Consider the following 24,620-nt stretch of genomic DNA (forward strand, 5'->3'; position numbering starts at 1 on the left):
GTTGAGAAGTGGATTTTTAATCATATATATATATATATATATATATATATAACAAGTTTGTTTATTTCGAGTAATATCCTCCAGAAGATCATTGAAAAGAAAAAAAAACAAGAAAAATAATTTATTAATAAAACCCTTTACAAATCAATTTAATTGAGAGTGCCGATGTGTGATGTCACCACACTATTCTACTATACTTACTGTACTTTTTCTGTCATCTATCTTTATAGTTACGACCCCCTTTTCTGTTTTTCTTTTCTTTCCTTCTATTCTTTTTTAATTCGTTTATTGTTAGTTCAATTAATTGATATATAATTGTTTTTATTTTATTCGTTCTTTTTGCAATACTTTGTTAGTACATTTATTAACGTGTTTGTTCAGTTATTATTTTATATTTACGACCAATACTTCAGGAGTGTATTCGTGGGGATCCAAAAAAATAACTTAATACTTGTTTTTATTTTTTTAAATAAATCAATCGTATTTAAAAATCTATTAAATGTTAAGCAGATTGTTTTGATTCTCCTATATGGTGGACAGTGCTGGATGACCTAATTGAAGATCCTGTAGCTTCGTAAGTTGGTCATACCAGTCATCGATAAATAAATTCGTCCATTCGAGAGCATCTAACATAAAATTAATACGTGTTACTATATTGAAGGAAATAATTCGTGTATAAATTTCTTATTCCGTAGAAGAAATGATAAATAACAGGAAAAAGAAGAAGAAACGATTCGATTCGTCGCGAAAAGAAACGAGATACATGTTGTATCAAATATGTCATTAGTATATATATTTGTTCATTCGAGTTAATTGAACCAAAAATTGATATGTATTATTATACAGCTATATAATATATAAGAAGAAATTCAGTAAAACCTCGGTTTGTGAGCATAATTAGTTCCAGAAATTTGCGTGTAATTGAAAGTACTATTGCATATCAAAGCAAATTTCATCATGAGAAACATGTAATGGAAAATCAGATAATAATCCACAATAAAAATGATATAAAATACAAAATACTAAGTAAAAATTAAACAAGTTAATCCGCACTTTATTTACTACGTAAATAAAGTTGCCGTTTGCCACGCGTATTCGTACTGTTCATATTGCAAGATATCCAATCATAATTGTTTGTTAGTCTTGTAGAATCGTTTACCAAATTACTCGTAATCCGAGGTTTAACTGTAATACTTATAAAATTCTTTTATTCCGTAAAAGAAATGAAAAGCAAGAAGAAAAATAAATAATCCGAATCGTTGTGAAGAAGAACGAGGTACGCTTGGTACTAGATACGTCATTGATTGATACATTCGAGAGAACATGAACGCCGCCAGGCGGCGTGTGTTGAAGTTCTAAAAGTCAACATGGCCACGGCGCGAGAACTCTTGTGCTTGACGGTCGTCAGTGTCTCCTCGCGACTCCGTCCGTGTGTTTGTTCGTTCGTAAGATTGCGGAATTGATTCGTTTCCGCTCTTTTCGTCTTCGACATATTCGGATTAGAGTTTAGTGATTCGTTAAATAAGGAGGTTATATAAAGCGGTAAACGAGATAGAATTAACCTCGTCGTTGACACCATCACTATTCAATCATCATTATCATCATTAATATAAACATCATATACGAAGGCGAGTGTCGAGGACGAAGATGGCCGAGAGTAAAGGAGCGCTGATTGCGAAGACAGTGCAAAAACACGCGGGTAGAGCGAAAGAGAAGGTACATTTACGTTTCATTTCTATATAGATTTAACCTATATTTTCAAACAGTAATAAATATATTTATGTATGTATGCTTGTAAATTAATATATATGACACATATGCATACGTAAATACGTTTAAATATTGTATAAATATAATAAAAACTCGTGTGTATGCGATTACTGCGAACAGTATGTAACGAATTGCTAATATCGTTGTCTCTCTTTCTCTCTTTCTCTCTCTCTCTCCTTCTTTTTCTCTTTCCATCTCGCTTGAACTCTCTCGCGATTTTACACGATCTTTCCCGATGCATTCTACGTATCGTATGTATGTAGGACTCGCATACCTTTATAACCTCTCTCACTTTTTCCGAGAGACAAGATCTTTTAGGATTTATATATACGTAGATGGTGGTGAAAACTTTTGAACCTAACATAGAAATTATTTTTTTATTCTGTCTACTTTATTTTTATTTTTCGATTTTAAACCTTTAACTTTTTAGGAAAGAGTAGGCTTGATACTTTTCAATCCATCTTTGTATACACGTACACGTTTATTTGTATGAGAATAAAGAAGCAAAAAGTACGAAGTTGGACTCTGAACGATCGTTATTCTGTTGACGTTGAGATTTGGTTATTATTATTATTATTATTATTATTATTATTATTATTGTTTAGTTAGATTTAGAAGTTCTTTTATTTCTCTTTCTCTCTTGGAGAGTCGCAATTTCGTGTCGTAGGAAGGCACGAAGGTGTCTTATATAATCAGTAAATATGTACCAGCACACTTGTATACCGGCGTTTCGTTTAAAATGACAATTATGCAACTCTTGGTTCGTCTCTTTCCATCTTCTTTCACGTTTTATTGCTTTGATACACGCACGTATCTTTTTGTCTATCTATTTTATTTTCTCTCTCTCTCTCTTTTTTCTTTTTCTTTTTCTTTTTTCTCTCTACGACTTCTTCTATTATTTTTCTTAGCAAGCCAAATGCATTACCAAGACGCTAATTGATAGCTTTTGCTTCTGCTTCTGCGCATGTCACCTGACAAGGATTATCTGTTACCCCTTTTTATGATCTTATGATGTGACTATAAAACGCTCGTTATATTATATTAGTCGAGAAAAAAAAGTGAAAAGAAATAATACCTTTTTACACTTATACTTTCTATTATTTTTAAGCAACGATTACATTTAGATAAATTTTAAGATAAAAAAGGTGATAAGAGAAACAAAAATGGCGCCTCAAATTTTTAACAACTGTATTCAATCTTTTCTTTTTGTTGTTTTATTTGTACAGCAAATTTAATTGATGTAATTCTGACTTATTCAGTTTAGAGATAAAAAAAAACATGGCCTCGATATATTATTTTGCAGGAATTTGAAATCCAATGTATTTGTAATTTATTTAGTTTGGAAATAAAAAAAAGAAAAAAAAATACATGGCCGATTTGCAGCGGGAAATTTAAATCGTTTTTTTTTTGTTGTTATTCGAATTAACCAGCACACTTTTTTTCTTCAAAGTTTTATCGTTGTTATGAGTTAATTTTGTTGTGTAACAAGTGGTAGGCTTTGAACGGATATTCTAATGTAAGATATAGATCATATCGATCGATTTATTCGAACGAAAACGAACGTGTAATTTGAATCGGCGCGACTGAACGAAAGTGAGTTAATCTTTATGAATCTTATCTTTTAGTATTTCTTTTTTTAAACGTTCCATATAATTCCAATGTTCTTACAAGGATCAAATATTTTCCATGAAAAAACAGCATAGACTTTCTATCTACCAATCGGAACGATTTTACGAGACCTTGTACCAATTATACGAAGTGGTCGTCTGGAACAGAAAAAAATTAAAAATGTTAAGCTAAATGAGAGCCAGGTTTTAATGAAACATTATTTCGAAATTTGATTAATGGCTTTTATTTACTATTAAATTCTAATTTGTTTGTATTTTAATATAATTTTAATTAACATTAACATCCTACACTAACGTCCAATGAAATTTGAGATTTTTATGGTTAAACGTTTTTCGACCAATCAGAGACTTGTGCGAATTTTTGTTCTTTTTGAATATAAACCATAGATTTAATTTCATTCAATGTTAATTAGGATTCGAATTATTATAATAAATAATAATAATAATAATATAAACACACACACACACGCACGCACTTATGAATAAATGCATACAATGCAATAATAAACATGAAAACATTTTACATGTATATTTTAAATGTTATCAAAATGTAGTTTTATTTTTATATTGTAAATTTTGCTACATATGCGCATTAACGCGCATGCGACCGAAGCGAATGCGAAATTTTTGTAAATTTTTAAACGAAAGTTTCAAATACAATAATAAAACAGAAATTAACAAAAATTAGTTAAGAGATAAATGGATAGATATTTGATCGTACAATTTGTAGGTGTCCAGTTCTGCCTTGAAGCCAAAGGTAATATACAAAGTTATCTGGTAGAACCGGTCTATAGTATCGCCATGATGGGATTACTTCTCTCCCATTGGAATGAAGGAACAGTGTCGAACTCCAAAAGGTTCGAAAGATTAACTTTAATCTCAAGAAAGAATATTTTTCATATTTCTAAATTAATTATTGGACTTCATAGCTGATATTTAATGATAAAATAAAACATTCCAAACTTCTCTGATTGATCCAAATAATTTCAATCAATTTAAAAGTAAAATCAATTTGATGTGAGTGAAATTTCAAAGCTGATGACCAACGAAAACAACAATTGCAGCTCTCTGATTGGTATAAATATCATAATTTCATTAATAAATATGATAATTTCGATCAATCCTAAAAAAATAACTTTTATATTTAAAAAAAATAATCATTAAACTTCATAGTTGATGATCAATGAGAGAAAAAAATTGCATCTCTGATTCGAAGAGCTCTGTTCGAAAATGCTTTACCCAAAAAATATCAAATTTTATTTGATGTTGGTGCGTAGCGTTGGTTTATCTTAGAGATCATCAAATTCGAAAATAGTTTAGGAGCGATCTGTGTGCAAGTTACGATTTAACGATTCGTAACTCCTATAGAATGTCTATCAAATTATATACACGGTGTCTGATATGAAAATTATTGTTTTTTTTTGAAGTTTAATAATTTATACAAATGTCGCATAGGGTGGATCAAAAAGTCCTTGAATAATTTTCAAAATCGAGTACCCACTTTTGACACTTTTTAGATTAATTTCTAAAATAAATTTTATATAAAATTATTATATATTAATAAGATATATTATTTAATTTACACATTGCATCTAAAAAATATTTCCCGTTGATTTTGTATTATTCTATCTATGATAGAAAATCAAAATGACGATCGAAGAAAAGGGTAGGAATGTAGAATAGCATATAGGAAAAAGAAATGTGACGAATAAACGGTTTTTAATCGAGTATCTATCGACTCGAGGCGAAGAAAGTTCATCTATGTATCGAGTTTTAGTATATAAACCCGATGTTAACGCAAGAAGAACTTACCTTTTACCTTATACCTTACCTCTTACATAGTTTAAACTTCAGGCTCCGTTATTTCGTACGTTATATTAGGATTTATCATCGTCTTTTGGTGGTTTTGATCTAACGGCATTGAATTTCTCCAAGGGATCCATTAAATTCTGAACAAATACATAGAAATGAACAAATATGTTTTAACATTATATTTAATCGTACAGGATGCAAACAATTATTGCTTGGAATTAAATATTAATAATAAAATTAGAGTTATATAAATTTCTTAAATAATTTTAAATATTAAAAATCAATTCTAACTTTTTTCGGAGAGTTCATCTTTTCGTTTTTACATTTATTTATTTTCATATTTAATATTATAATGTATAAATTATATTTACTATTTTTAAGATATTATTCCTATGTTAAGTTCAATACTTTTCAACCAACTGAAGTCAAAAAATCAAATATATACGTACAAATAATCTTAAGTTGTTAACTTAATAATATTATAATATATGTATAATAATTTCATTATTTTAAATATTATATATTTAGATATTATTGCAATATATTTGATGAGGTTCTAAAGAGGGAAAGAGTGAGGAAGGAGAATAACACAGTGTTGAAGTTTTCTACAAAGCAGGAAGTCGAAATTGTTCATAAGTTTTCCTAGGCTTCACTGAAAGATCGCTAAAATCTGTCCAACTCGCCTAGGAGTTACTATTCTCGTCGTTGAGAGTCCCGGACACGCATTTGCTTCACGACCGTACGCAAATATATCTACGAGCTTGCAGCTTTCGGTGACACTATCTTCGTCTTACGAGAGTTTCTTCAGATATGTCATGATCTTCTTTCATGAGTTCAACAGAAAGAGAAAGAGAGATAAAGAGAGAGAGAGTGAGAGGGGGGGGAAGTGACTCTAAAATGTCGTTGAAAAATTATCTTCTACATCTTCCGGTTTCTCTTTCTAAAATGTCTCCCTGTTTATATATTAAAATTATTAAAATATTATTTAATTTTTATATTATTATTATTATTATTTTTTATTATAATTCTAATAATATTCGCACACACAGTACACCTGATAGATACTAAAATTTATATTAATTTTCTTCATTCAATTTGTTGCACTTTGCCGGTCCACGTATCACTGCATAATTCATACTTCCATGAATACTACCTTGGTAATCTATACAAATTTGATATATTATAATTATCATAATATACTCGCGAAATATATATATAAAAAAAATAAAATAATAATTCTTCGGGTATATAATTCCACCACTTTGATTGTACAAATATATAAAGAGAGAAAAAATAAAATTAAAATTGTAAAAAGGATTCTCAGGTATATCAAAATTGATTTCGATCACGTTCCTCTTGAGAAAGAGTAGAAAAATAAAATATTATTAATAATATGAATTATATATATATTACACGCGACGTGGAATTGGTTGAAGTAAATTATGTAAATTATCTGTTATATATCATATTTAAGGTAAATAAATAAAAAGAAAAAAAAAAACAATAGTTAGAAGAGATAAAGATAGGATTTATCTATATTTCTTACAACTCGTAAAAGTATCGAGGATAACAGGAGAAGTCGTGATAACGGTCTGCGGCATCGATGGGTATTTGAATGACCTTTCTTCCTCAAATAGAAAGGTGTTACCAGTTAGACGTCGCGTGCTTTTACGCGGCCCCTCTCTCTCTCTCTTTCTCTTTCTTTCTTTCTCTCCCTTTTTCTTTTTTTTTTCTTTCTTTCTTGATCATGCTCGCGGCCTCTTGAAGAACGTCGCTCTCCAAACATTCTTTATAGCCCTATTCAATCCTTTACGATCATACTTTTTCTTCCGCTATTACATATATTTTTATATATTTACTTATTAAATTATTTATAAAAAAAAAAAATAATTTTATATTCGTTTGTCTCGTCTTACAAATTCCAACGTTACTTAATCATATTATTATTATTATTATTATTTTTTTAGTTCCCTTTTCGTTTTACGATTCTCCTTTTATTTTATTTTTGTTATTGAGTAATAATTTTTGACGCGATTTACTCTGTCTGTTGAGTTGCAAGATGGAGGAGGATTCAATATGGCGCTGGCTCCATTCCAATGTATATATATATATATTCGGCCTAACATATTGAATTTATTTATTTTATTTTATTTTTTTCTTTTCTTTTTTATTCTTGTAGGAAGAGAAAAAATATGGGGTAAGTCCAAGGTTCCTAGACAATTTAACAAAAAAAAAAAAAAAATCAATTACTTTTCTTATTAATTTTCGTTCAATCCGGAAACTTCATTCAAAATTTAATAATCCTTCTGAAGGAATTAAAATTAGCTTAATATATTGTAAGTTTAATTTTAATTGTATTTTTTTTTTAATTGTAATCTTAATTTTATTTTTTAATTATGATACTAATAACGAGAGAGAGATGGGGGGTTTTTTTTTTTTAATTTTTTATTTATTCGTAATATATCGTTTTTAATATTTTCTTTTCTCTTACACACCTTTGCTGTCGATCATCCTCTTCTTTTCTTTTTCTCTCACTCTTCTTTCTTTTAATCTTTGAAAAGAGACGCCACAATTTTCTTCTTACATCATCGTTCCAAAGATATATACTATGTGCTTCTCTTATGCGAACATTATACACGTTCAACTACGGTGTGGGTTATTAATAACCATTAGCTTTCCTGGCTCCTTGTCAGATGTAAGTACATCTCTCTTTCTATTTTTCTTTTTATTTTTCTATGTTTTTCTTCCTCCTCTTTTCATAAAATAGACGATTTCTTTATATTTTTTTTTCTTTTTCCATAAGAAATTACTTCAACCGATCCACGTAGGTAATTATTCATATTTTATTTTATTTTATTTTAATTTTGTTCTCTTAAGTTCCGCGATTGAAATAAAATCCTAGGATATTTGGAATCCTTTTTTTTTTTTGTTTCTTCGCGTAAGTATTCGCATAAGCAAGATGGCAGAAATAATCTAGAAGAGTTATTGTTTTTTATTTTGTATATTTCGTGATCGAAATAAATCCCGAGATACATCATATATTCTTTTCTTTTTTTTCTTTTTCTTTTACATATTTTTTTTCCTCAATGTTTCATCGAAACAAAATGGTGGACTTTGTGTCCCGAACAGAAAAGAATACACTGACTACCTGTAGAGCAGGATTCTTTGGTACCGGTTACGGTGCTCTCTCAGCATCTCTCTCTCTCTCTCTCTCTTTTTTTTTTTCTTTTCTTTTCTTTTTATTTGTTCCTTCCATTTAACTTGCAGACTTTTGGAAAATCTTCGATCGATTAATTCGTTTGATGGTGTCACCTACTCAAACGTATTCTCTTCAAAGTTGGCACCACGAACATTTGGCTAGTTTGCTTTAACATTTCGATCGACGACATTTCGTAATATCTTTGTCGTCATCTTCGAGGAAAGATGGAGAACAAGATAAATAGTTATTTCCATTACCTACATTGAATTTCAAGAGAAAATTACAATGAAATACATATTATCCTATTACTAACTTAAAACTATATCGGATTTAAAAATAAATAAAAAAGAAAAAAAAGAAGAGACAATATATTGAAACTGTACATCCTCTGTGATTCGATGTAAAATTATTAGGAAGAAAAAGAAAAAAAGAAAGTTACAACGATTTAGAAATATAATAAATATGACGAGTTAATTAATGAAATAATTTGTCCTGTTTTAAATCAAACAAATATTGTTTATTAACGATGACAATCAATACCAATCAGTACCAGAATTGTTATCATTAAACTTTAGAAATGTAGTTACAGGTGATCTCGACCTGTATTCACAACCCAATTGGATGAAACGAGCTTAGAGAGTGAACACCACCAATGACGACGATTCGTTCCATTTCCGTTTGATAGCTTGCGAACGAAACGGGTTGTAGTCTTTATCTCTCCCTCTCTTTCTCACTTACTCTCTTTTTATTTGTCTCTCCCCCTTCTTACCCTTTTCTCTCTTTCTCTCTCTCTCTCTCTCTCTCTCTCTCTCTTTCTGTCTGTCTCTTAACACTTCCTGCCGTGCCTGCATTCCGTATGCAACGGGTGTTGCACCGAACGACAACGGGCACAGAAAATGTAAGAGAGAGAAAAAGAGAAAGAGAAAGAGAGAGAAAGAGAGAGAAAGCGAGAGAAAGAGAGAGAGAGAGAGAGAGAGAGAGAGAGAGAGAGAGAGAGAGAGAGATAGAGTTCTCTTCGTGACTCAGGAAAGCTCCCGTTAGGCCGGATAACCTGTACACGTTCCGAGGATATCAGGGGAACGGTGTATGTACCGTCACAGGATGATCCTGTTTTACTTCTTAAAGGATTCTTCTTCTCTTTCTTTTCCGTTTAATCTGGAAACTCGTGTTTCCTTTTCATGTTTTCTAATCAGTATTCATTTAAGTTGTATGTTTCTATTAGAATATTTTTTTACGTTAGATTTTATATATGTATATATTTTATATTTGTGTATTATATTATAGTAATTTATACATTTCGAATGATTCAAATGTTTTGTATTTTAGATATGCATTGTTAATTTTCATTGATACAGGTTTTTTTTTTCCGTATATTTATCATTATTTATCAAGCTTTATGTATTATGGTCTTTATTTTGATTTCCAAGTGATTATTTTGATCTTTGATCTTCCGTGTGTCAGGTATTGAAAGAACCAGTGGTTTTATACTTTAATACTTGAGTATCGTGTATCCACATCTTCTTTTATCTATTTATTGTGTTAGTTTGATGGAATATATTATTATACTAGCAATATTTTTGTAACTTTGATATATCATTTTGCTTTCTGATGAATCAAAGGTATACATATTATTTCCATTTTCAAAATTTTCTAAGACCTTATATCCTTTTTTCCTCTCCTTAATTTTTGTATAATTCATTTCCAAACTCGATTTTCTAATTTTATTCGTATAGGATAATACTGCAACAATATTTGTATGAATTTTGTGTATTTTGAACAACAGGATTCGATCATGATAAATTTTGGGTACCCTAATTCTGTATTGACAATTATATACTTACTCTTATTAAATATTTGATTAGGCTATATTTGCATAGTAATCATTTTATTTAATATTTGTTTTTTTTGGACCAGTAGGACTCGTTTTTGGTACCAATTTGTTACCCTAATTTTTATAAGCAGCCACTTATCCCCCTTAAGCTACGGGATTATTATTAATATTCAATGTTTAATGTTCAATATTTGAATAATCTTTATTGTAGAATATTTTTGTTATTATTTAATTTTAGAAACTAACGATACTCGATTTTATGTATTACAAGTATCCTTACTTTTTTATTAGCCAATTTAGTTACTCATCCGAGCCACATTTGTTTAACCTAATCGAATTGCATATACTGTTAAATATAATAATAATTATATATAAAATATAATAATATATTTACCAAACACATATGAAATATTGATTTATGATAAAACAGTACAAAAGTTAACCGTTAAATTAATAGTGTTAAAATCTCGTAATCGTATGGCAAATCGAATGGCATAGAAACGAGAGAGGTGTCCGTGGGTGGTAACGAACATAAACATGATCGTAGATATGATGTAACGTGTTACATAGAACTTTTCCTAGGTGTGACCGTCGTTGAACAGAAGGATGACGGACGTTTAGTTTGGTATTAGTCATTTATCGTGATTACGTTTTATGGACATATGAATTCAAGATCGAGGATTACTCAACGAAGTTTACATTTATGAAAACCAAATCTTACATTTTTATGTGTGTTATATACAAACTGATATAATAAATTATAATAAAAGAATTCAAGTATAAGAAAAAATAGCATATAAGTGTAACCTTGAAAGAAAATCTAATTAAAAATAAAACATAGAATATATTCTATGTTATATATCTAAATTATTTAAAAATATATTGAAAAGAATGACTCTCGGTTTGTAATTAATGATAAAAATGTCAGGATCTAACAAAAATGATAATAATAAATGAGAGATAGAAGCTTAAATTAGAGAATATCGTTAGAACAAATTTTATGTGTACTCGCTAGCAATCATGCTTACTCCAACTAGGTTGTGACCTAGTTTTATCTATTCTCGACTCGTTCTCACCAGACACCTAGTGCACTCGCCAAAAAGAATTAATTTCTTTTTTCTTTTTTTTTTTCTCTTCTATTTTGTACCGATTATCATTAGCTTATAAATCATCGTCAGTATTATATTATAATCATAGTAATATTACAATATACAAGTATTAAAGAAGAAGTGGATCAAAAGTTGCCAAATAATTTTCAAAAGTTCATTATTTAATACGAAGACTAATTATTGAATTAAACTTTTTGTAAAATATCTTAAACTGTAAGTCTTTAAAAATATTTACTCCTTTTGTATAATAAATATATTGCATTTACTTATAAGAGGATAGGTTGACAAGTTTTTGAAACTATGATCGAAAAGAAAAAATAATTTTGACTGGGGAAGGAAGAAAAAAAAAAAGAAATTGTTTCTATATAAAACGCAAAACTTTTCAACCCACCAACGTTGATATAACATTGATCGAATAAATTTCTTTTTATTTGTTATTGTTGTTGTTGTTAAATTATCAATGTAATTTAAAAAATGTTCAATTTTCTTTCTTTTCCGTTGTTAAATTGCAATGTTAAAATTTACAATACTTTGATAAAGTAATGAGCGTATCTGTGAAGTAAAGTTTAAAGAAATTATTTTTAGGGTGATCTTAAAAATATTTCGAAATTGATATTAATAATATTTGATCGATCCTCTTTTTAATCTCTTGCTAGAATTTCTTTCTTTCTTTTTCTTTTTCTTTTTTTTTTTTGTCTTTCGTATCGGCACGTTACCTGATATCTTATTCTACAATCGCAGAAACACTTGGGAGAGAGAAAGAGAACTTTTACGAGAGTGTTTGTAACAGGGTCGATGGCTCGATGCCGGATTTAGAAATGAAGTTTTCCTGGCCACCAACACCGGTCAGTACTATTATAATATCGTCTGATCTCTCCCTCTCTCTCTCTTTCTCACTCTCCTTCTCTCTTTTTCTCTGACCAACCAGGATATATTACTAATTATTAGGTCATTGGATTAGGTCATAATCAACGACTCATTGATGACTATTTATTTTTAGATATTTAATCTATTTGTTGTTCCTATTATTGTGATTTCTTTAATATACCAAAGGTGGGTTGAAAAGTTTTGAGCCTTGGCAAAAAATCCTTGGTTTCTTTTTCTTCTTTTTTTTTTTTGTTTTGAGCTCAAAACCTTACGAATCCAATCGTGTAATAATAGGTAATTTAAGAAAAGTAATCAAATGTATCGATTAATTATACAAATAAAAATGATGTGATATTCATAAATAATTTTTTGATAAGTTAGGCAAATAAGTTATATTTATATATATAAAAATTTATTTACAATCGAAAATTTACGCACGTAGAGATTTTGCAACGAGTATCGTAAGCGAGAGACTCGCTCTAGAAATTGCTGAGCAATAAGGTAACTCGAGGCGGACAGTAAAGGAAGAGACAAGTTTAGTTAAAGCCCTCGTGAAACTCGAGAATATCACCTTTTGTACATCAAGACGAGACAATCATTTTTATTTCATTCGACTTAGGTTAAAACACTCGTTCAGTAAATTCGGCGACTAATCGGAGAAAAAATATTATAAAATAAATAATAATAATAATAATAATAATAATAATAATAAATAATAGTAAATACCATGGATGGGTTGAACAATTTCGAGCCTAACATAAAAACTATTATTTTTTTTCTTCTTTTGTGTCGAAAGTCAAAACTTTTCAACTAGTTTTCGTATTTAAACAAAAAGAACAATATATTATTTTTTTGTTGAAATATTATATATAGATCAAAATTAAATGATATCATCCTCGTGATTATTTCAAAGACACCAGGTGTATCTACGAATCCAAGCCTGACGTAACAGGGGTTCCATTGAAAAAAAAGAAAAAAAATACACGAGTTCACGTTACCGCTCGAATTCTTGTAACTCACAGAGCTTTATCGCGATTACTATTCGTAAGGATCATAGTGTGAGCATGCCTGTATGCATGTGTGTATACAGTTGAAGTCGTTGATAGGTGTGGATAATTCGTCCTGCGATTTAAGGGGATAATTTGATTGACCTTGGGGTCTCGGTTGCCACTCGATTACGCGCTCTTATCATTGTAGTCGTCATCATCATTATCATTATTATCATCATCGCTATCATCATAATCATTAGTCGTCGTTACAAATCCGGATCCGTAGTTGGATCAATGAAAGTGTTTGCCCCCTCATTTAAAAATATCTAATTTATTATTAGTCACGTATAAAAATGTTCAAGGTTGATCAGCAGAAGGGTCTAAGAACTCGTAATCATATTACTCGAACGGAATAAAAATTAGTTTTAAGAAAAAGAAAGAAAAAAAAAGTTTAATAATTGATATTACAAAAATTACCTAGAAACTGTGCGTTGACCTACCTTGTAAATATAAAGAAAGAAAGAAAGAAAAAAAAGAAAATGGGTCGTCCGCGTGAATGACAACCGCAACCTTGCGCGTTCCATTTACGCACTTTGTATTACATGGAATTTAAGATCACATGTTACTCCTGATCTCTATTACATAGTACTAAAACCCACGCCACTTAATTTATTTTTATCTATATATTTTATAACTTAACTTTGCTGGTTCAGAGTATATCTGTGCATATTATCTACGTGTGTGTATATATATATATATAACTTGTAATTTAATTAACCTTCGTAATCCATCGACTTGTTTAATTCTATTTTTGGTTACAATACGTGCAATGCATTTATTTATTAGTCCTCGGTTTTTTTTTTTAAGTACATAATTACTGATATACCCTGTATACTTGTTTTATCAATGCAAACAATCGGACTATAATCTTTCTACTTTATGACAGTATTAATAAGTAAGTACTATATACTTTTCGAGTGCACTCGAAGCATTACAAATATAAGTAAAATGTTACTTTGAAAGAATACATCGAGATTGATACTTATCAACCTGTCCAACAAAAAAAAAAGTGAGAAAAAGTGTGTGCATGTGTGTATAAGAGAAAAAGAGAGAGAAAAAGAAAAAAAAAAGGGAGGAGGAGTTAATGCATCCGTGACTGCACTGACGCAAAGTCAAACAAGCGTAGAAATGTATATATGCTTTTATATAAAAAGGGGACGGTGCCGATACACGTTAACGAATGCAAGTATCGAAAGAACCAAGCAACCAACCAACCAGCCACTCCTTCCTTTCTATTCACTGTTTATTTTATCTCCCTGTCTCTGTTTCTCTAACTAGTTAGCCAGCTACCTACCTACCTACCTATCTATCTTTATTTCATTCTTCGATAGACTATTAATCGTTGGTATGTATGCCGCACGCGTATAAGTTGTTTCTCAATTTACATTATTAACATAAGATTATACGTAAATCTGTGTTCATGTATTTACAGCTTGTCAAGATTATGAATTGAGGAGGATCATTTTGGGGATCATTTTTCTTTCCCCCTCCGCTCCCCAAACCTTTCTTGTTGAATTTTTTTCATTACCTGTATTAACAGGTACCATCTTTGTATTGATAATATTCTAATGAGATTTGATCTCTTTTGGATTAGTAATCTGATTACTGGTGGAATATTGGAAAATTTTATAACTAAATGTTTCTTTATTTTTTTTGTAAATTCTTGAACTGTATACAGTACGTTACCACTGCCCAATTTGAGGATATGTTTGTATGTAAGTACTGACAAAACGTTGCGGCCCCGAGACTTTGACCGGTTCCGTTATTTCGAAGCAAAGAGAACTCGAGAAAGACACGCGTGTGTTCAGTTCAATTTCTCTCTTTTTCTTCCCCCTCTCTCTCTCTCTCTCTCTCTCTTTCTGTGTATGCATGAGATAGAAAGAGAGAGAAAGAAGCTGCAAGAACTGCAACATAACTGTTGTAGAGGGAGAAAGAGAGAGAGTTCGTAGGAGCGACCACGCAAGGACGAAAGACAGAGAGAACTTTTCTTTTCTTCGTTTTCTACCTTCTTCTCTTCTACTACCTCCCCTTCTCCCACCTATCGTCTTACCACGAAACACCTACATCATTATCATCATCATCATCTGTGTTCTCTTTACGATGACCACGTGCTTTTCAATGAGAAACAACGTGTTGCTAATTGTTCATTCCTTTTTCGTATTTCTTATTATTACTAATGTAAAAAGATTTTCTCCCGTGTCTTTGACACGTATTTGTTTTTCACAAATTATTTGTAAAGAAAAATATTTATATTATTATATTTGTTATATTGTATTTATAATTAAGCGAAATATATTTATCATCGATATTAATATATTATACTTTTACTTTTTATAATAAACATTCGTCCACTCTATTTCGAGATAACGTCAAATTACTATTCGATGAAATTATTCATTTTTATGGCATTTATGATGGTTTTGTTGCTTCTCTTATTTATTATCGATAGATCTGAATTTGATTTTAACGTGAATTAAAATTATATCATTAATCATATTTTCTTAAATAGTTGTATTACATTATTTTTGAATGATATATCATTATTTGTCCAGTAGTTTTTATGGTCAAGAAATCATACCGGACGATTTACTTTTCTATTTGAGGCCTCGAATGTATATTAGTTTTTATAGGCAATTATATATTCCCATATAAGTCAGCTGTAATATATACCTTACCAGTCTCTCGTGGAATGCTGTATGTGATGGTGTTCATTTATTTACCATATGTGTACGATGCGCATATTAAATTTTATATTATTTTTATATTTCGTGGGAGAACTAGCGGGATCCGATCTTGGTAACTTCAGTAATACTATTGGGTTTTAATAGGCGGTTGGTTACTTTATACTATGCATACTACATTGTTTTCTGCTGTTACACACATTTCCGTATTTATTATAATCTATATTTATATTTTCTTTTTTATTTTACTGAGAATCAGCATATTTTGCAAAGCTTTCATCTCAATGTTCTAAATTTTAGAAGTAAGTAATTTTTCTTTACAATTTGTGTTTGATTAATATATTTAATTTTGCATATTTTTATACGTTACATATGAGATTATATTTTTTTCTGCAACCAGTGAGGTTCGATTCTGTAAAATTTACGATACTTCTGAATTCATAAACAATTTCCTACCCCTCCTGAATCACAAGTACTTACTAATAATGAATCTCTTTAATTATTTTATTTAATTATTATTATTATATAATAATATTTGGAGACAATTTCTATTGCTTTTCTTCTTATATTATATTTTTATTTATATATTATTAAAAATAAATATATATAATAATTAACGTGTAAAATGAAAAAGTCCACGCTGATCAAAGATGAAAAGGTATCCATAAGAGAATACCGTTTGAAAATTATATTCCGAGATTCCACACTTATAGTCCATTCACCTTGCAACGCGTTCCATGGCTTTCTATTCGCCCATTCCCCTCCTACCCCTTACCGTATATTACGAATCACGCTTTTCTTGAACGAATCCTACCATTTAAGATAAGATAAAGAAAAATAGAATGCAAAAAATATACAAACTTGCACGTCGAGGTCAAATTAAAAATCGATCGTTGACGCAACGAAGACGTCAGTTATGGTCGTTCGGCTTGGAGGGAAGAGTTAACAAGATTTAACGAACGAAAGAAGGAAGAGGAGAAAGGGGGTAGGGTAGGAGCATTGCATCCTCGTAATTGAATAGAGGCAAAAACTTATTCGATGCTATTAAAGTCACACAAATGAGTTGATTATCATCCTTCGGATTATGCATTTTCCTTTTTTTTTTTTTTTCTTTTTATTTTCTTGCATTAAACTGCAAAATTATATGCCAATATCTCGAATAATCAAATAAATAACAAAAACGAAGGACTTTTCTTTTGTCGATCTTTTCAATTATATCATACCGTATTATAATATTTGCAACATATTATATTATATTTAAAACATATTACGTGTATGTTAGTTATAAAACAATAGAATTTTCTAACGAGGTTATATATTTTCTTCGAAGTATAAATGTTACGATATTTATTCATCGTTAAGTTATTTGTCGATGCTTTTGTAGTATACTCTTACTAAGAGATACGAAGCGTCATCGGTTTATATTGACAGTAATTAATACCGAATCGATAATCGAACGGGATGATAACCAGGTGGTATCTTGCAATGCTTTTATTATATATTTACGATTGATATAATTTATTCAAAGATATATATTATTTAAAATAAATCTTTGCGTAACCCTTTATTTTTTTTGATTTAACAAATATTCTTTGGGTGTTTTTTTTTTGAATTGTTAATCTAATATTTGAATCTTTTGAATATTCGTATATATAAATTAATAATCATATATTTTAAGAGAAATGAATGAATAGAACTATCGTACAAATTCAAACGTTTATAAACGTAAACGTATATAGGTAAGCGATATAAGAAGATGAATTACGATCCAAGGATGGATGCTGGATCAGCAATAGTGACCGATGTGCGTGGTGGTACATGCCGTGAACGGGCCGAGTGCCCGAGGTTGATGTCCGAACCTCGCGCCAACACATTCCGATTCCTTACTTTCTTCCTGGTGGTCTCTTTCGATGCCATTTTCTGCCTTTAGAATCTTACTACCGTAAGTACGAGATCTCAGTGGTCTCGTAAAAAATGTCGTCACACTTTTCTTAACAGAACGATCCGAGCTTCGAAATATCGTCTGTTAAACTTTAAACAATTGTTATATATCTATTTGACACTTTTTCTTATTAGAAATTAAGGGATGATTATTGTTTGTTGTTGTTGTTGTTGTTGTTGTTGTTAGATTTGTACGTGTCAAAAAGAAAATTGTTCGAATTTGTAATTTTTGTTAGTGTAGCAAAATTGATATTATTCATTTTCCCCTATGACATTAATAATAAATAGCAAAGTCACAAAATAATAACCAACAAAATTGAGAAAATAATAATAATAATAATAATAGTACACGTTTAAATTCTAACAGTCACTTGATCACTGGCAATTAATGACTTGCAATTGGCATGGAAATAAAAAAAAAAAATATCATCATAATTTCTACGAAAAAAAGTCATTCAGCATTTTCTCGAGATATCGATTTATCTGTTTTGAAACGTAAAAAAAAAAAAAAAAGAAATAAAAATTATATCATATTACAATAACTCTGACTCTCATTTTTAATCGGTTAATAATTTTTGTTTAATAGATACAGTACGGTACTCAAGATATGTGAAATGAAAAACGATAGCATAGATAAAATGAGATAAGCAAATGATAGATTGCAGGAGGAAATGCAATAGTAATTTCATCTTTGTTTACTTTGATCATTAATATAAACAATATTTCATAATGATATCAAGCGATCCGTAGAATCTTGCATCAACAATTTTTAGATTATTTTCTATTTGAGTTAGTTTTACGTGCTTTTTAATTAATTTTTATGTTTAATTGTAAAATTGCAAGTCTAAATAAAACGCCAAATCTTTTTTGTTGAAGCTTATCTTTAAATAACGACAATTGTCATGTGTAGAAAAACATAAAAATGTCGGCCATTACGGATTTAGAACCAGGGTGTCGTTTAATATATTAAGATCCCAAAAAAAAAGTCTAAAAAAATGTTTTAAATCATTTGAAATGATTTGAAAAATAACCGAGGAACTTTTTGTTCACTTAGAACATTCTCTCTCTCTCTCTCTCTCTCTCTCTCTCTCTCTCTCTCTTAGTATATCATCTCTAAAGTAATTAGATAGAATACTTCAACATCCAGCGTCTGTTTTAGAAGATTGAAAACTAGGTTATAGAAGAAGAGGTATGGCATAATAATAGCCAATGCAACTGCACGTATGCAGCATCATCGTCCATTCCGTTGGCTATTAATAAAATCGAGATCCAATTGTTTCCCTCGGAAAGTGAATTTCTTAACCGTAAAACCATCGTAACACACCGTAACACACCACACTGTATATTGTACACTTTTACTAGTTTATTTCTTACGCGTTCAACCGAAACTTTCTTTACTAATGCATACTTTAAATACATGCTTATTCATAGAGAAATAGTTATCGTAGAAAATAGGATAATAATTTGAAACATTCGTACTGAATTTATTTTCATTTCTTATTGGCAGAAATCGGTATTACGGTAAATAAAATTGATGGAACGTTGCTGATTCGATCGTCAACAACCATCGTGTCATAACTTTCTAACATATTTTCCTTGTTCTTTCTCTTTCTCTTTCTCTCTCTTTCTAATTTCTTGTTGTTCCTATTATTGGCTATATCTTTCTTCCTTGTCTAGGATGTTAAAATTTCTATACGAATTTTTCGACGTAAATTATTACGCGCGATTTTTAACCGCATTTATGTAACACGATATTTCATAAAATAAAGAAAGCTTGGTACGTACGTGAGTGCACGCTCGCGTCTGTGTATACGTGTATTTTTATACGTATTAGATGATATACATTTTTTACTTTCCAACGAATTTTTTACGATAACTCATAAATATTTTTATCATTGTTTCTTAATAGTTGCAGGGTTTGCTATTTTATTTCACGTTGAATTTTTCTTTAAGTAACAATTAGAACGCCCCCCTGCGATTTTTATTTTTTACATTTGAAATAAATCGATGCACGACAACATTTTGTCGGTGAGATTACAATTTTTTTGAATATTTGCATGTTTTTGTGCAAAATCTTATTTAGGTTTAACACATGCACACATGCGTACGCGAGGAAAGTATGGCAATTAAAAAAAAAAATAATAAGATTGATTTTTGAACAATTTGTTGAATTTGGTTTTTCGTTTTTTTTTTTTTCTTTTCTTTTTTTATAATTTAGGTCGTGTATCTTTGACAGTGAAAAGAGAACATCGATTACGTGTATACAGGTCAAGCTCGAGTCGTGGAACGAGTTCGCTCTTCGTTACAGAATACTGTTGTCGTATCAGGTGTAACTTATGCTAATCGTCTAACGGTATAACTTGAACTGGAAACCGTGACAAAAATTGTATCTCTTCTCGAATAGGTGAAATAACGTTATTCGGTGCACCGGTATCCTAATTGATCGAGGATTTATCAATAATCTTGTATGCGTTATACAGGTTAAACAAACATTACTAGGTGATTAAAATTAAATTAATTTATTTTGTTTCTCAAGACATTTTTTGGCTAAAAATTTGTTTGTAATTAATAAACTGCAAGCCTTGCTTGTAATTTTTTTTCTACAATCTGAAATAAATATAAAAATTTATATGTAGGTACGTGTGTTGTTGTACAGGAATATTCGTAAATTTTTAGCTGATTAAAAAATAATTTTTTCTTCTAGATTAAAAAATTACAAGATTAATTGATAGTCTATAAAAGATTTCAAACAATTCTAATTAGTAAACATATGTTCGAAGATGCATATATGATTTAAAGAGACACGGACGACTCCATTTTGAATAATAATCATTCTCCATTTTTTTCTTTTTGTAGAAACACGCCGGTAATCCGAAAAACGACATAAAACATAACCTAATCAATACATACGTTGAAACAACGCAGGATAACCTGTTTATTGTTTTGTGACTCATTCGATGATAAGACTATTGTCGTCAAGGAAAATTTTAAAATACGCCAAAGCATTCTCTGTAACATTTTTTAACAATTCAATATATATTTATTTAGCAATTTTATTTGTAGGAAGACAAAATTGTAAGATATACAAAATGGCTACCATATATAAATGTAAAGTCTTACGCGTTAATTATCGAACAAAATAATTCTCTCTTTGTGATATTTATTTATTAAATTAATTATAACATCGTTAATATAATTTTGAAAGAAGAAAAAGAAAGATTCACAATTGTAATTATGTAACGGCAGTCATATTACAAAATGGCTGTTATTCCTCTCTCTAAACGGAAAAGTCTTATTTAAACTCTTGATAGCTTTATAGAAATAGTTGAAAGAATCAATTGAACGTTTAATATAAAATGACTGTGATCTCGTTTCATGAACGTTGACAGCAAACCGTTCTTATATTCAAGAGCTATAACACGAACGACATCTTACAAACGTGATAAGAATATTTAAATCTATGAAAGAAAACATTTCTAACTTCGTTACCAGGAAAATTATCTAGTATTTTATACAATTTATTTCTAGTTTAAAATTGTTAGTTTTACATGAGATACCCTATACATACAATTAAAAATGTATATCATTGAATACGCCTGTTATACGTCTGTTATACACAATAGGAAGTATCAATCAGTGTCACGTGATCAGAATTCTCCACAATAAGTCGACATAACCTTTCACAACAAGATTATTATGATAATCCGAAAGAAGCTGGATGCCAGACGCGTTTTATTGATCGAAGAAGATCTCTCGTATCTTTTACCTTCGAACAAACAACTGATCATTCCGCAAATAGAGTCAGCAAAAGTAGATTATTGCGTAATTGCTATAGGGAAAGAAATATGGCGTTCGTTAGATCGGTCGTTGAATTTTTGATAACAAGATTGTTATCAATTTTGTTCAAGTATTTTATCGAATTATTTTTCTCCAAATTGTATTTATTTAAACTACTTTAACTTTCCAATTTGTATATTATTTTATATTATAGAGGATGTGAACCAAAAGTTTTTAAATAATTTAAAAACTTATTTTTCTTTTTAGGAATTTTTTAGACTACTTTTTTTTTGAGGTCATAAAACTGCTAGCCTTAAAGGTCACGGGCAAGAGTAATTGATTTTTAAAAAGACTTAGGAACTTTTGACCCTCTCTGTACTCTTGCACCAGTACTTTAATCGCATTCGAACAACGTATACTCTTGTTTGGCAGGAAAAAAAGGACCGACAAAAGGTGCAAATAGTTTGAAGAGAATCGCGATACTCGCACTTAGGTTATGGACGGACTTAGAAGGAATGTTGGCTAGTGTCCAGTTTGTAAAAGAAAGATGGCGTCGTTGGGGGGAAGGAAGAGAATCAAAAGAAGAATATATTTGTTTGTTTAACTTGATTCAAGAGATAAGAAGAGGTAATATAATTTGTTGATTTTGTTAAGAATATTTTCAACTGTTACATCCGATGTTTAATATTCTTGAAAAAAAAAGAAAAAGAAGAATAATATTAATTAATGCTAAGCGTTAAGGCGTATCTCGTTAAGTGACTCATCGTTTGGTATATTTGTCATTCATATCAGTCGATAAAAAAAAAAATATACTCAAATTTTCTTTCACGTAAAGCAAATCAATGACTCATTAAAAATAATCATAAATTGGAATTATTACTTATAAAAATCATATTATTATTTACTTCTTAGGAATGTTAATTATTGGATTAAATTATACGAGGTGTGTTAAAAATTTCTAAATGAAATTTTTAAATTAATTTTATTCTTTTCGGATTATTAAACCATCAAGCTAACAGCAAACTTAAAAGATTTCGAAGAAGTCAGAAGAGAAACATTAAAAATTTTAAAATTAGGTTCATGTCCTCTTTAAGTACATTGCAATGTTAATAAATTTAATCTTATTAATTCCCACACTGAAGAATGAATCAGAAGTGTGAAATTTCTTTTCGGTTGAGATGTCTCTATCGTTACATAACACTGTACCCTTTCGCAACGTCATGCCTTATTGCTTGGAAAGATAATGATAATACTTAAAAAAAAAAAAGAGAAGAATTAAGAGACAACAATGAACCTAACGAAACTGCATTCACTTGGAATTATTAGACACAAAAAAACAGATAAACAAATATTTGTTATTATTTATTAAATAATTAGATTTATATTATTGCATGGAGTTATCGGTATATCGTTTATCAGAAATATTGTCACCGATAAAACAACTCGTGTCCATATGAGTAATCATTAGTGGGTTGATGGTTTATTTATAGATGGTATTTTCTCATGGAATTATCATTCGTGTACTTATCAACCAATGACGAATCAAATGAGTTCACAGACCTCCGACCATAGTTTGTATACTTTCTCTCATATTAAATATTTATGTAGGATGGTTCCACAAGTTTCTAGGTGAATCCGAAATTTATTTAAATATTTCGATGATATAACTTTGTTAACGGATTTTTAAAATCAATCCAATTTTATTAGATACGAAACAATCGAAAAATCTCTTTCTTGTATTTCTTTGTATACGTATCTTTTCAAAAGATCCGTTCGTTTTCTTATACGCTGTTCGTATATGGAAACGTGTACGTACGATCCCTTCCTTCGCCCACGTTTGCTCAAATCCCACGCAAAAGTTCTTTGATTCTTCCTAACTTTTATTTTTCTCTCAATCGTTCGTTCGCTGTTTAATTTTAAAATTTATCATACAAAAAACAGCCTGACTTTTTGCTAAAAGACAAACGGTCTATTTTCATTGGTTTTGTTTATTATTTATTATAAAACTATGATCATGTTTTGAAAGGGCCAGGGAAGTGGGACGGAATATGTTTCATTTGATTGGTACTGATAACTGAAGAAATATATCTAATTTTGTTTCTATTTTATTTTTCAGTTTCTTCAGAATCTCGGGAAGGTCGACAGAACAGCGGACGACATATTTGACGAGCACCTACAAAACTTTACGAGGCAGCAATACTCTGCCAACAGGCTGCAAAAGGAGTTCAACAATTACATCAGGTGTGTTCGAGGTAAGTCGGTCGTGCCGTAAAAAATGAGACAGAGATAGATATAGAAAAAAGAGAGAGAGTATGATGACGAGGAGATGAGGAGGGGAAAGGCAGAAAACTCGATTCTTCTTTTCTCGAACGCCTTGCTATTTCGGATTCTGTTTAAAACCTTGTACGAATCGAACTCCGCCATATTTCAATTGGAATTTGCTACCATAAGATATTAGTTTTAAGTAATTTACGTACTTGCTTTATTTTATTCACTTATTTCATTCGTAAAATGTAATTGAATTTTTTAAATTATCTAAAAATACTTTTCGTCTAACATATATTTCTTTTTCGATTTGTTTTTTTTTCTTTTTTATAAACACAGAGTTGATGTCCGCCATATTGAAAATAATAAAAATTACCAAGATGATAAGTGTGAAGAAATTTTGGTTAATAAAAATTACAAGGAAATGTTTAGAACAATTATTTTCTCTGTCATTAAAACAATTTAATCTTTAATATATATATATATAGTTATCTTTTTTACTTTTTTTTTTGTTGTCTTAAGTTAGTCTAGAGAAAAGTAAATTTTTTTACTCCCGTATATGATGATGGCACACCGGAACTCTGCTTCTATGATCCGTATTAACAATTTATACTGGAAGCTACCTACGAATTAAAACGCACATCTCAACTCTTATCCTCGTTTGATCGTTTGCCCAACACAACACAGCACA

At 29.8% G+C, this 24,620-nt stretch overlaps 1 protein-coding gene across 3 annotated transcripts in view; it reads left to right on the forward strand.

The window, feature by feature from the left end:
• Positions 1-1,272: 1,272 nt before the first annotated feature.
• Positions 1,273-24,620, forward strand: part of LOC106791630 (amphiphysin) — a 28,163-nt gene continuing 4,815 nt past the window's right edge. Inside the window, exons 1-2 of one of the 3 annotated variants that reach the window (XM_014757421.1) lie at positions 1,273-1,716; positions 23,781-23,916. In XM_014757421.1, coding sequence (XP_014612907.1) covers positions 1,648-1,716; positions 23,781-23,916 — 205 coding nt within the window. In that variant the 5' untranslated portion in view covers positions 1,273-1,647. The remainder of the gene's footprint in view (positions 1,717-23,780; positions 23,917-24,620) is intronic. The other 2 variants (XM_014757428.1, XM_014757437.1) reach the window with 2 other exon arrangements.

This window comes from Polistes canadensis, unplaced genomic scaffold (genome assembly GCF_001313835.1).
Source record: "Polistes canadensis isolate GaletaPanama2010 unplaced genomic scaffold, ASM131383v1 scaffold_8, whole genome shotgun sequence".
NCBI classification, from domain to species: Eukaryota; Metazoa; Arthropoda; class Insecta; order Hymenoptera; family Vespidae; genus Polistes; species Polistes canadensis.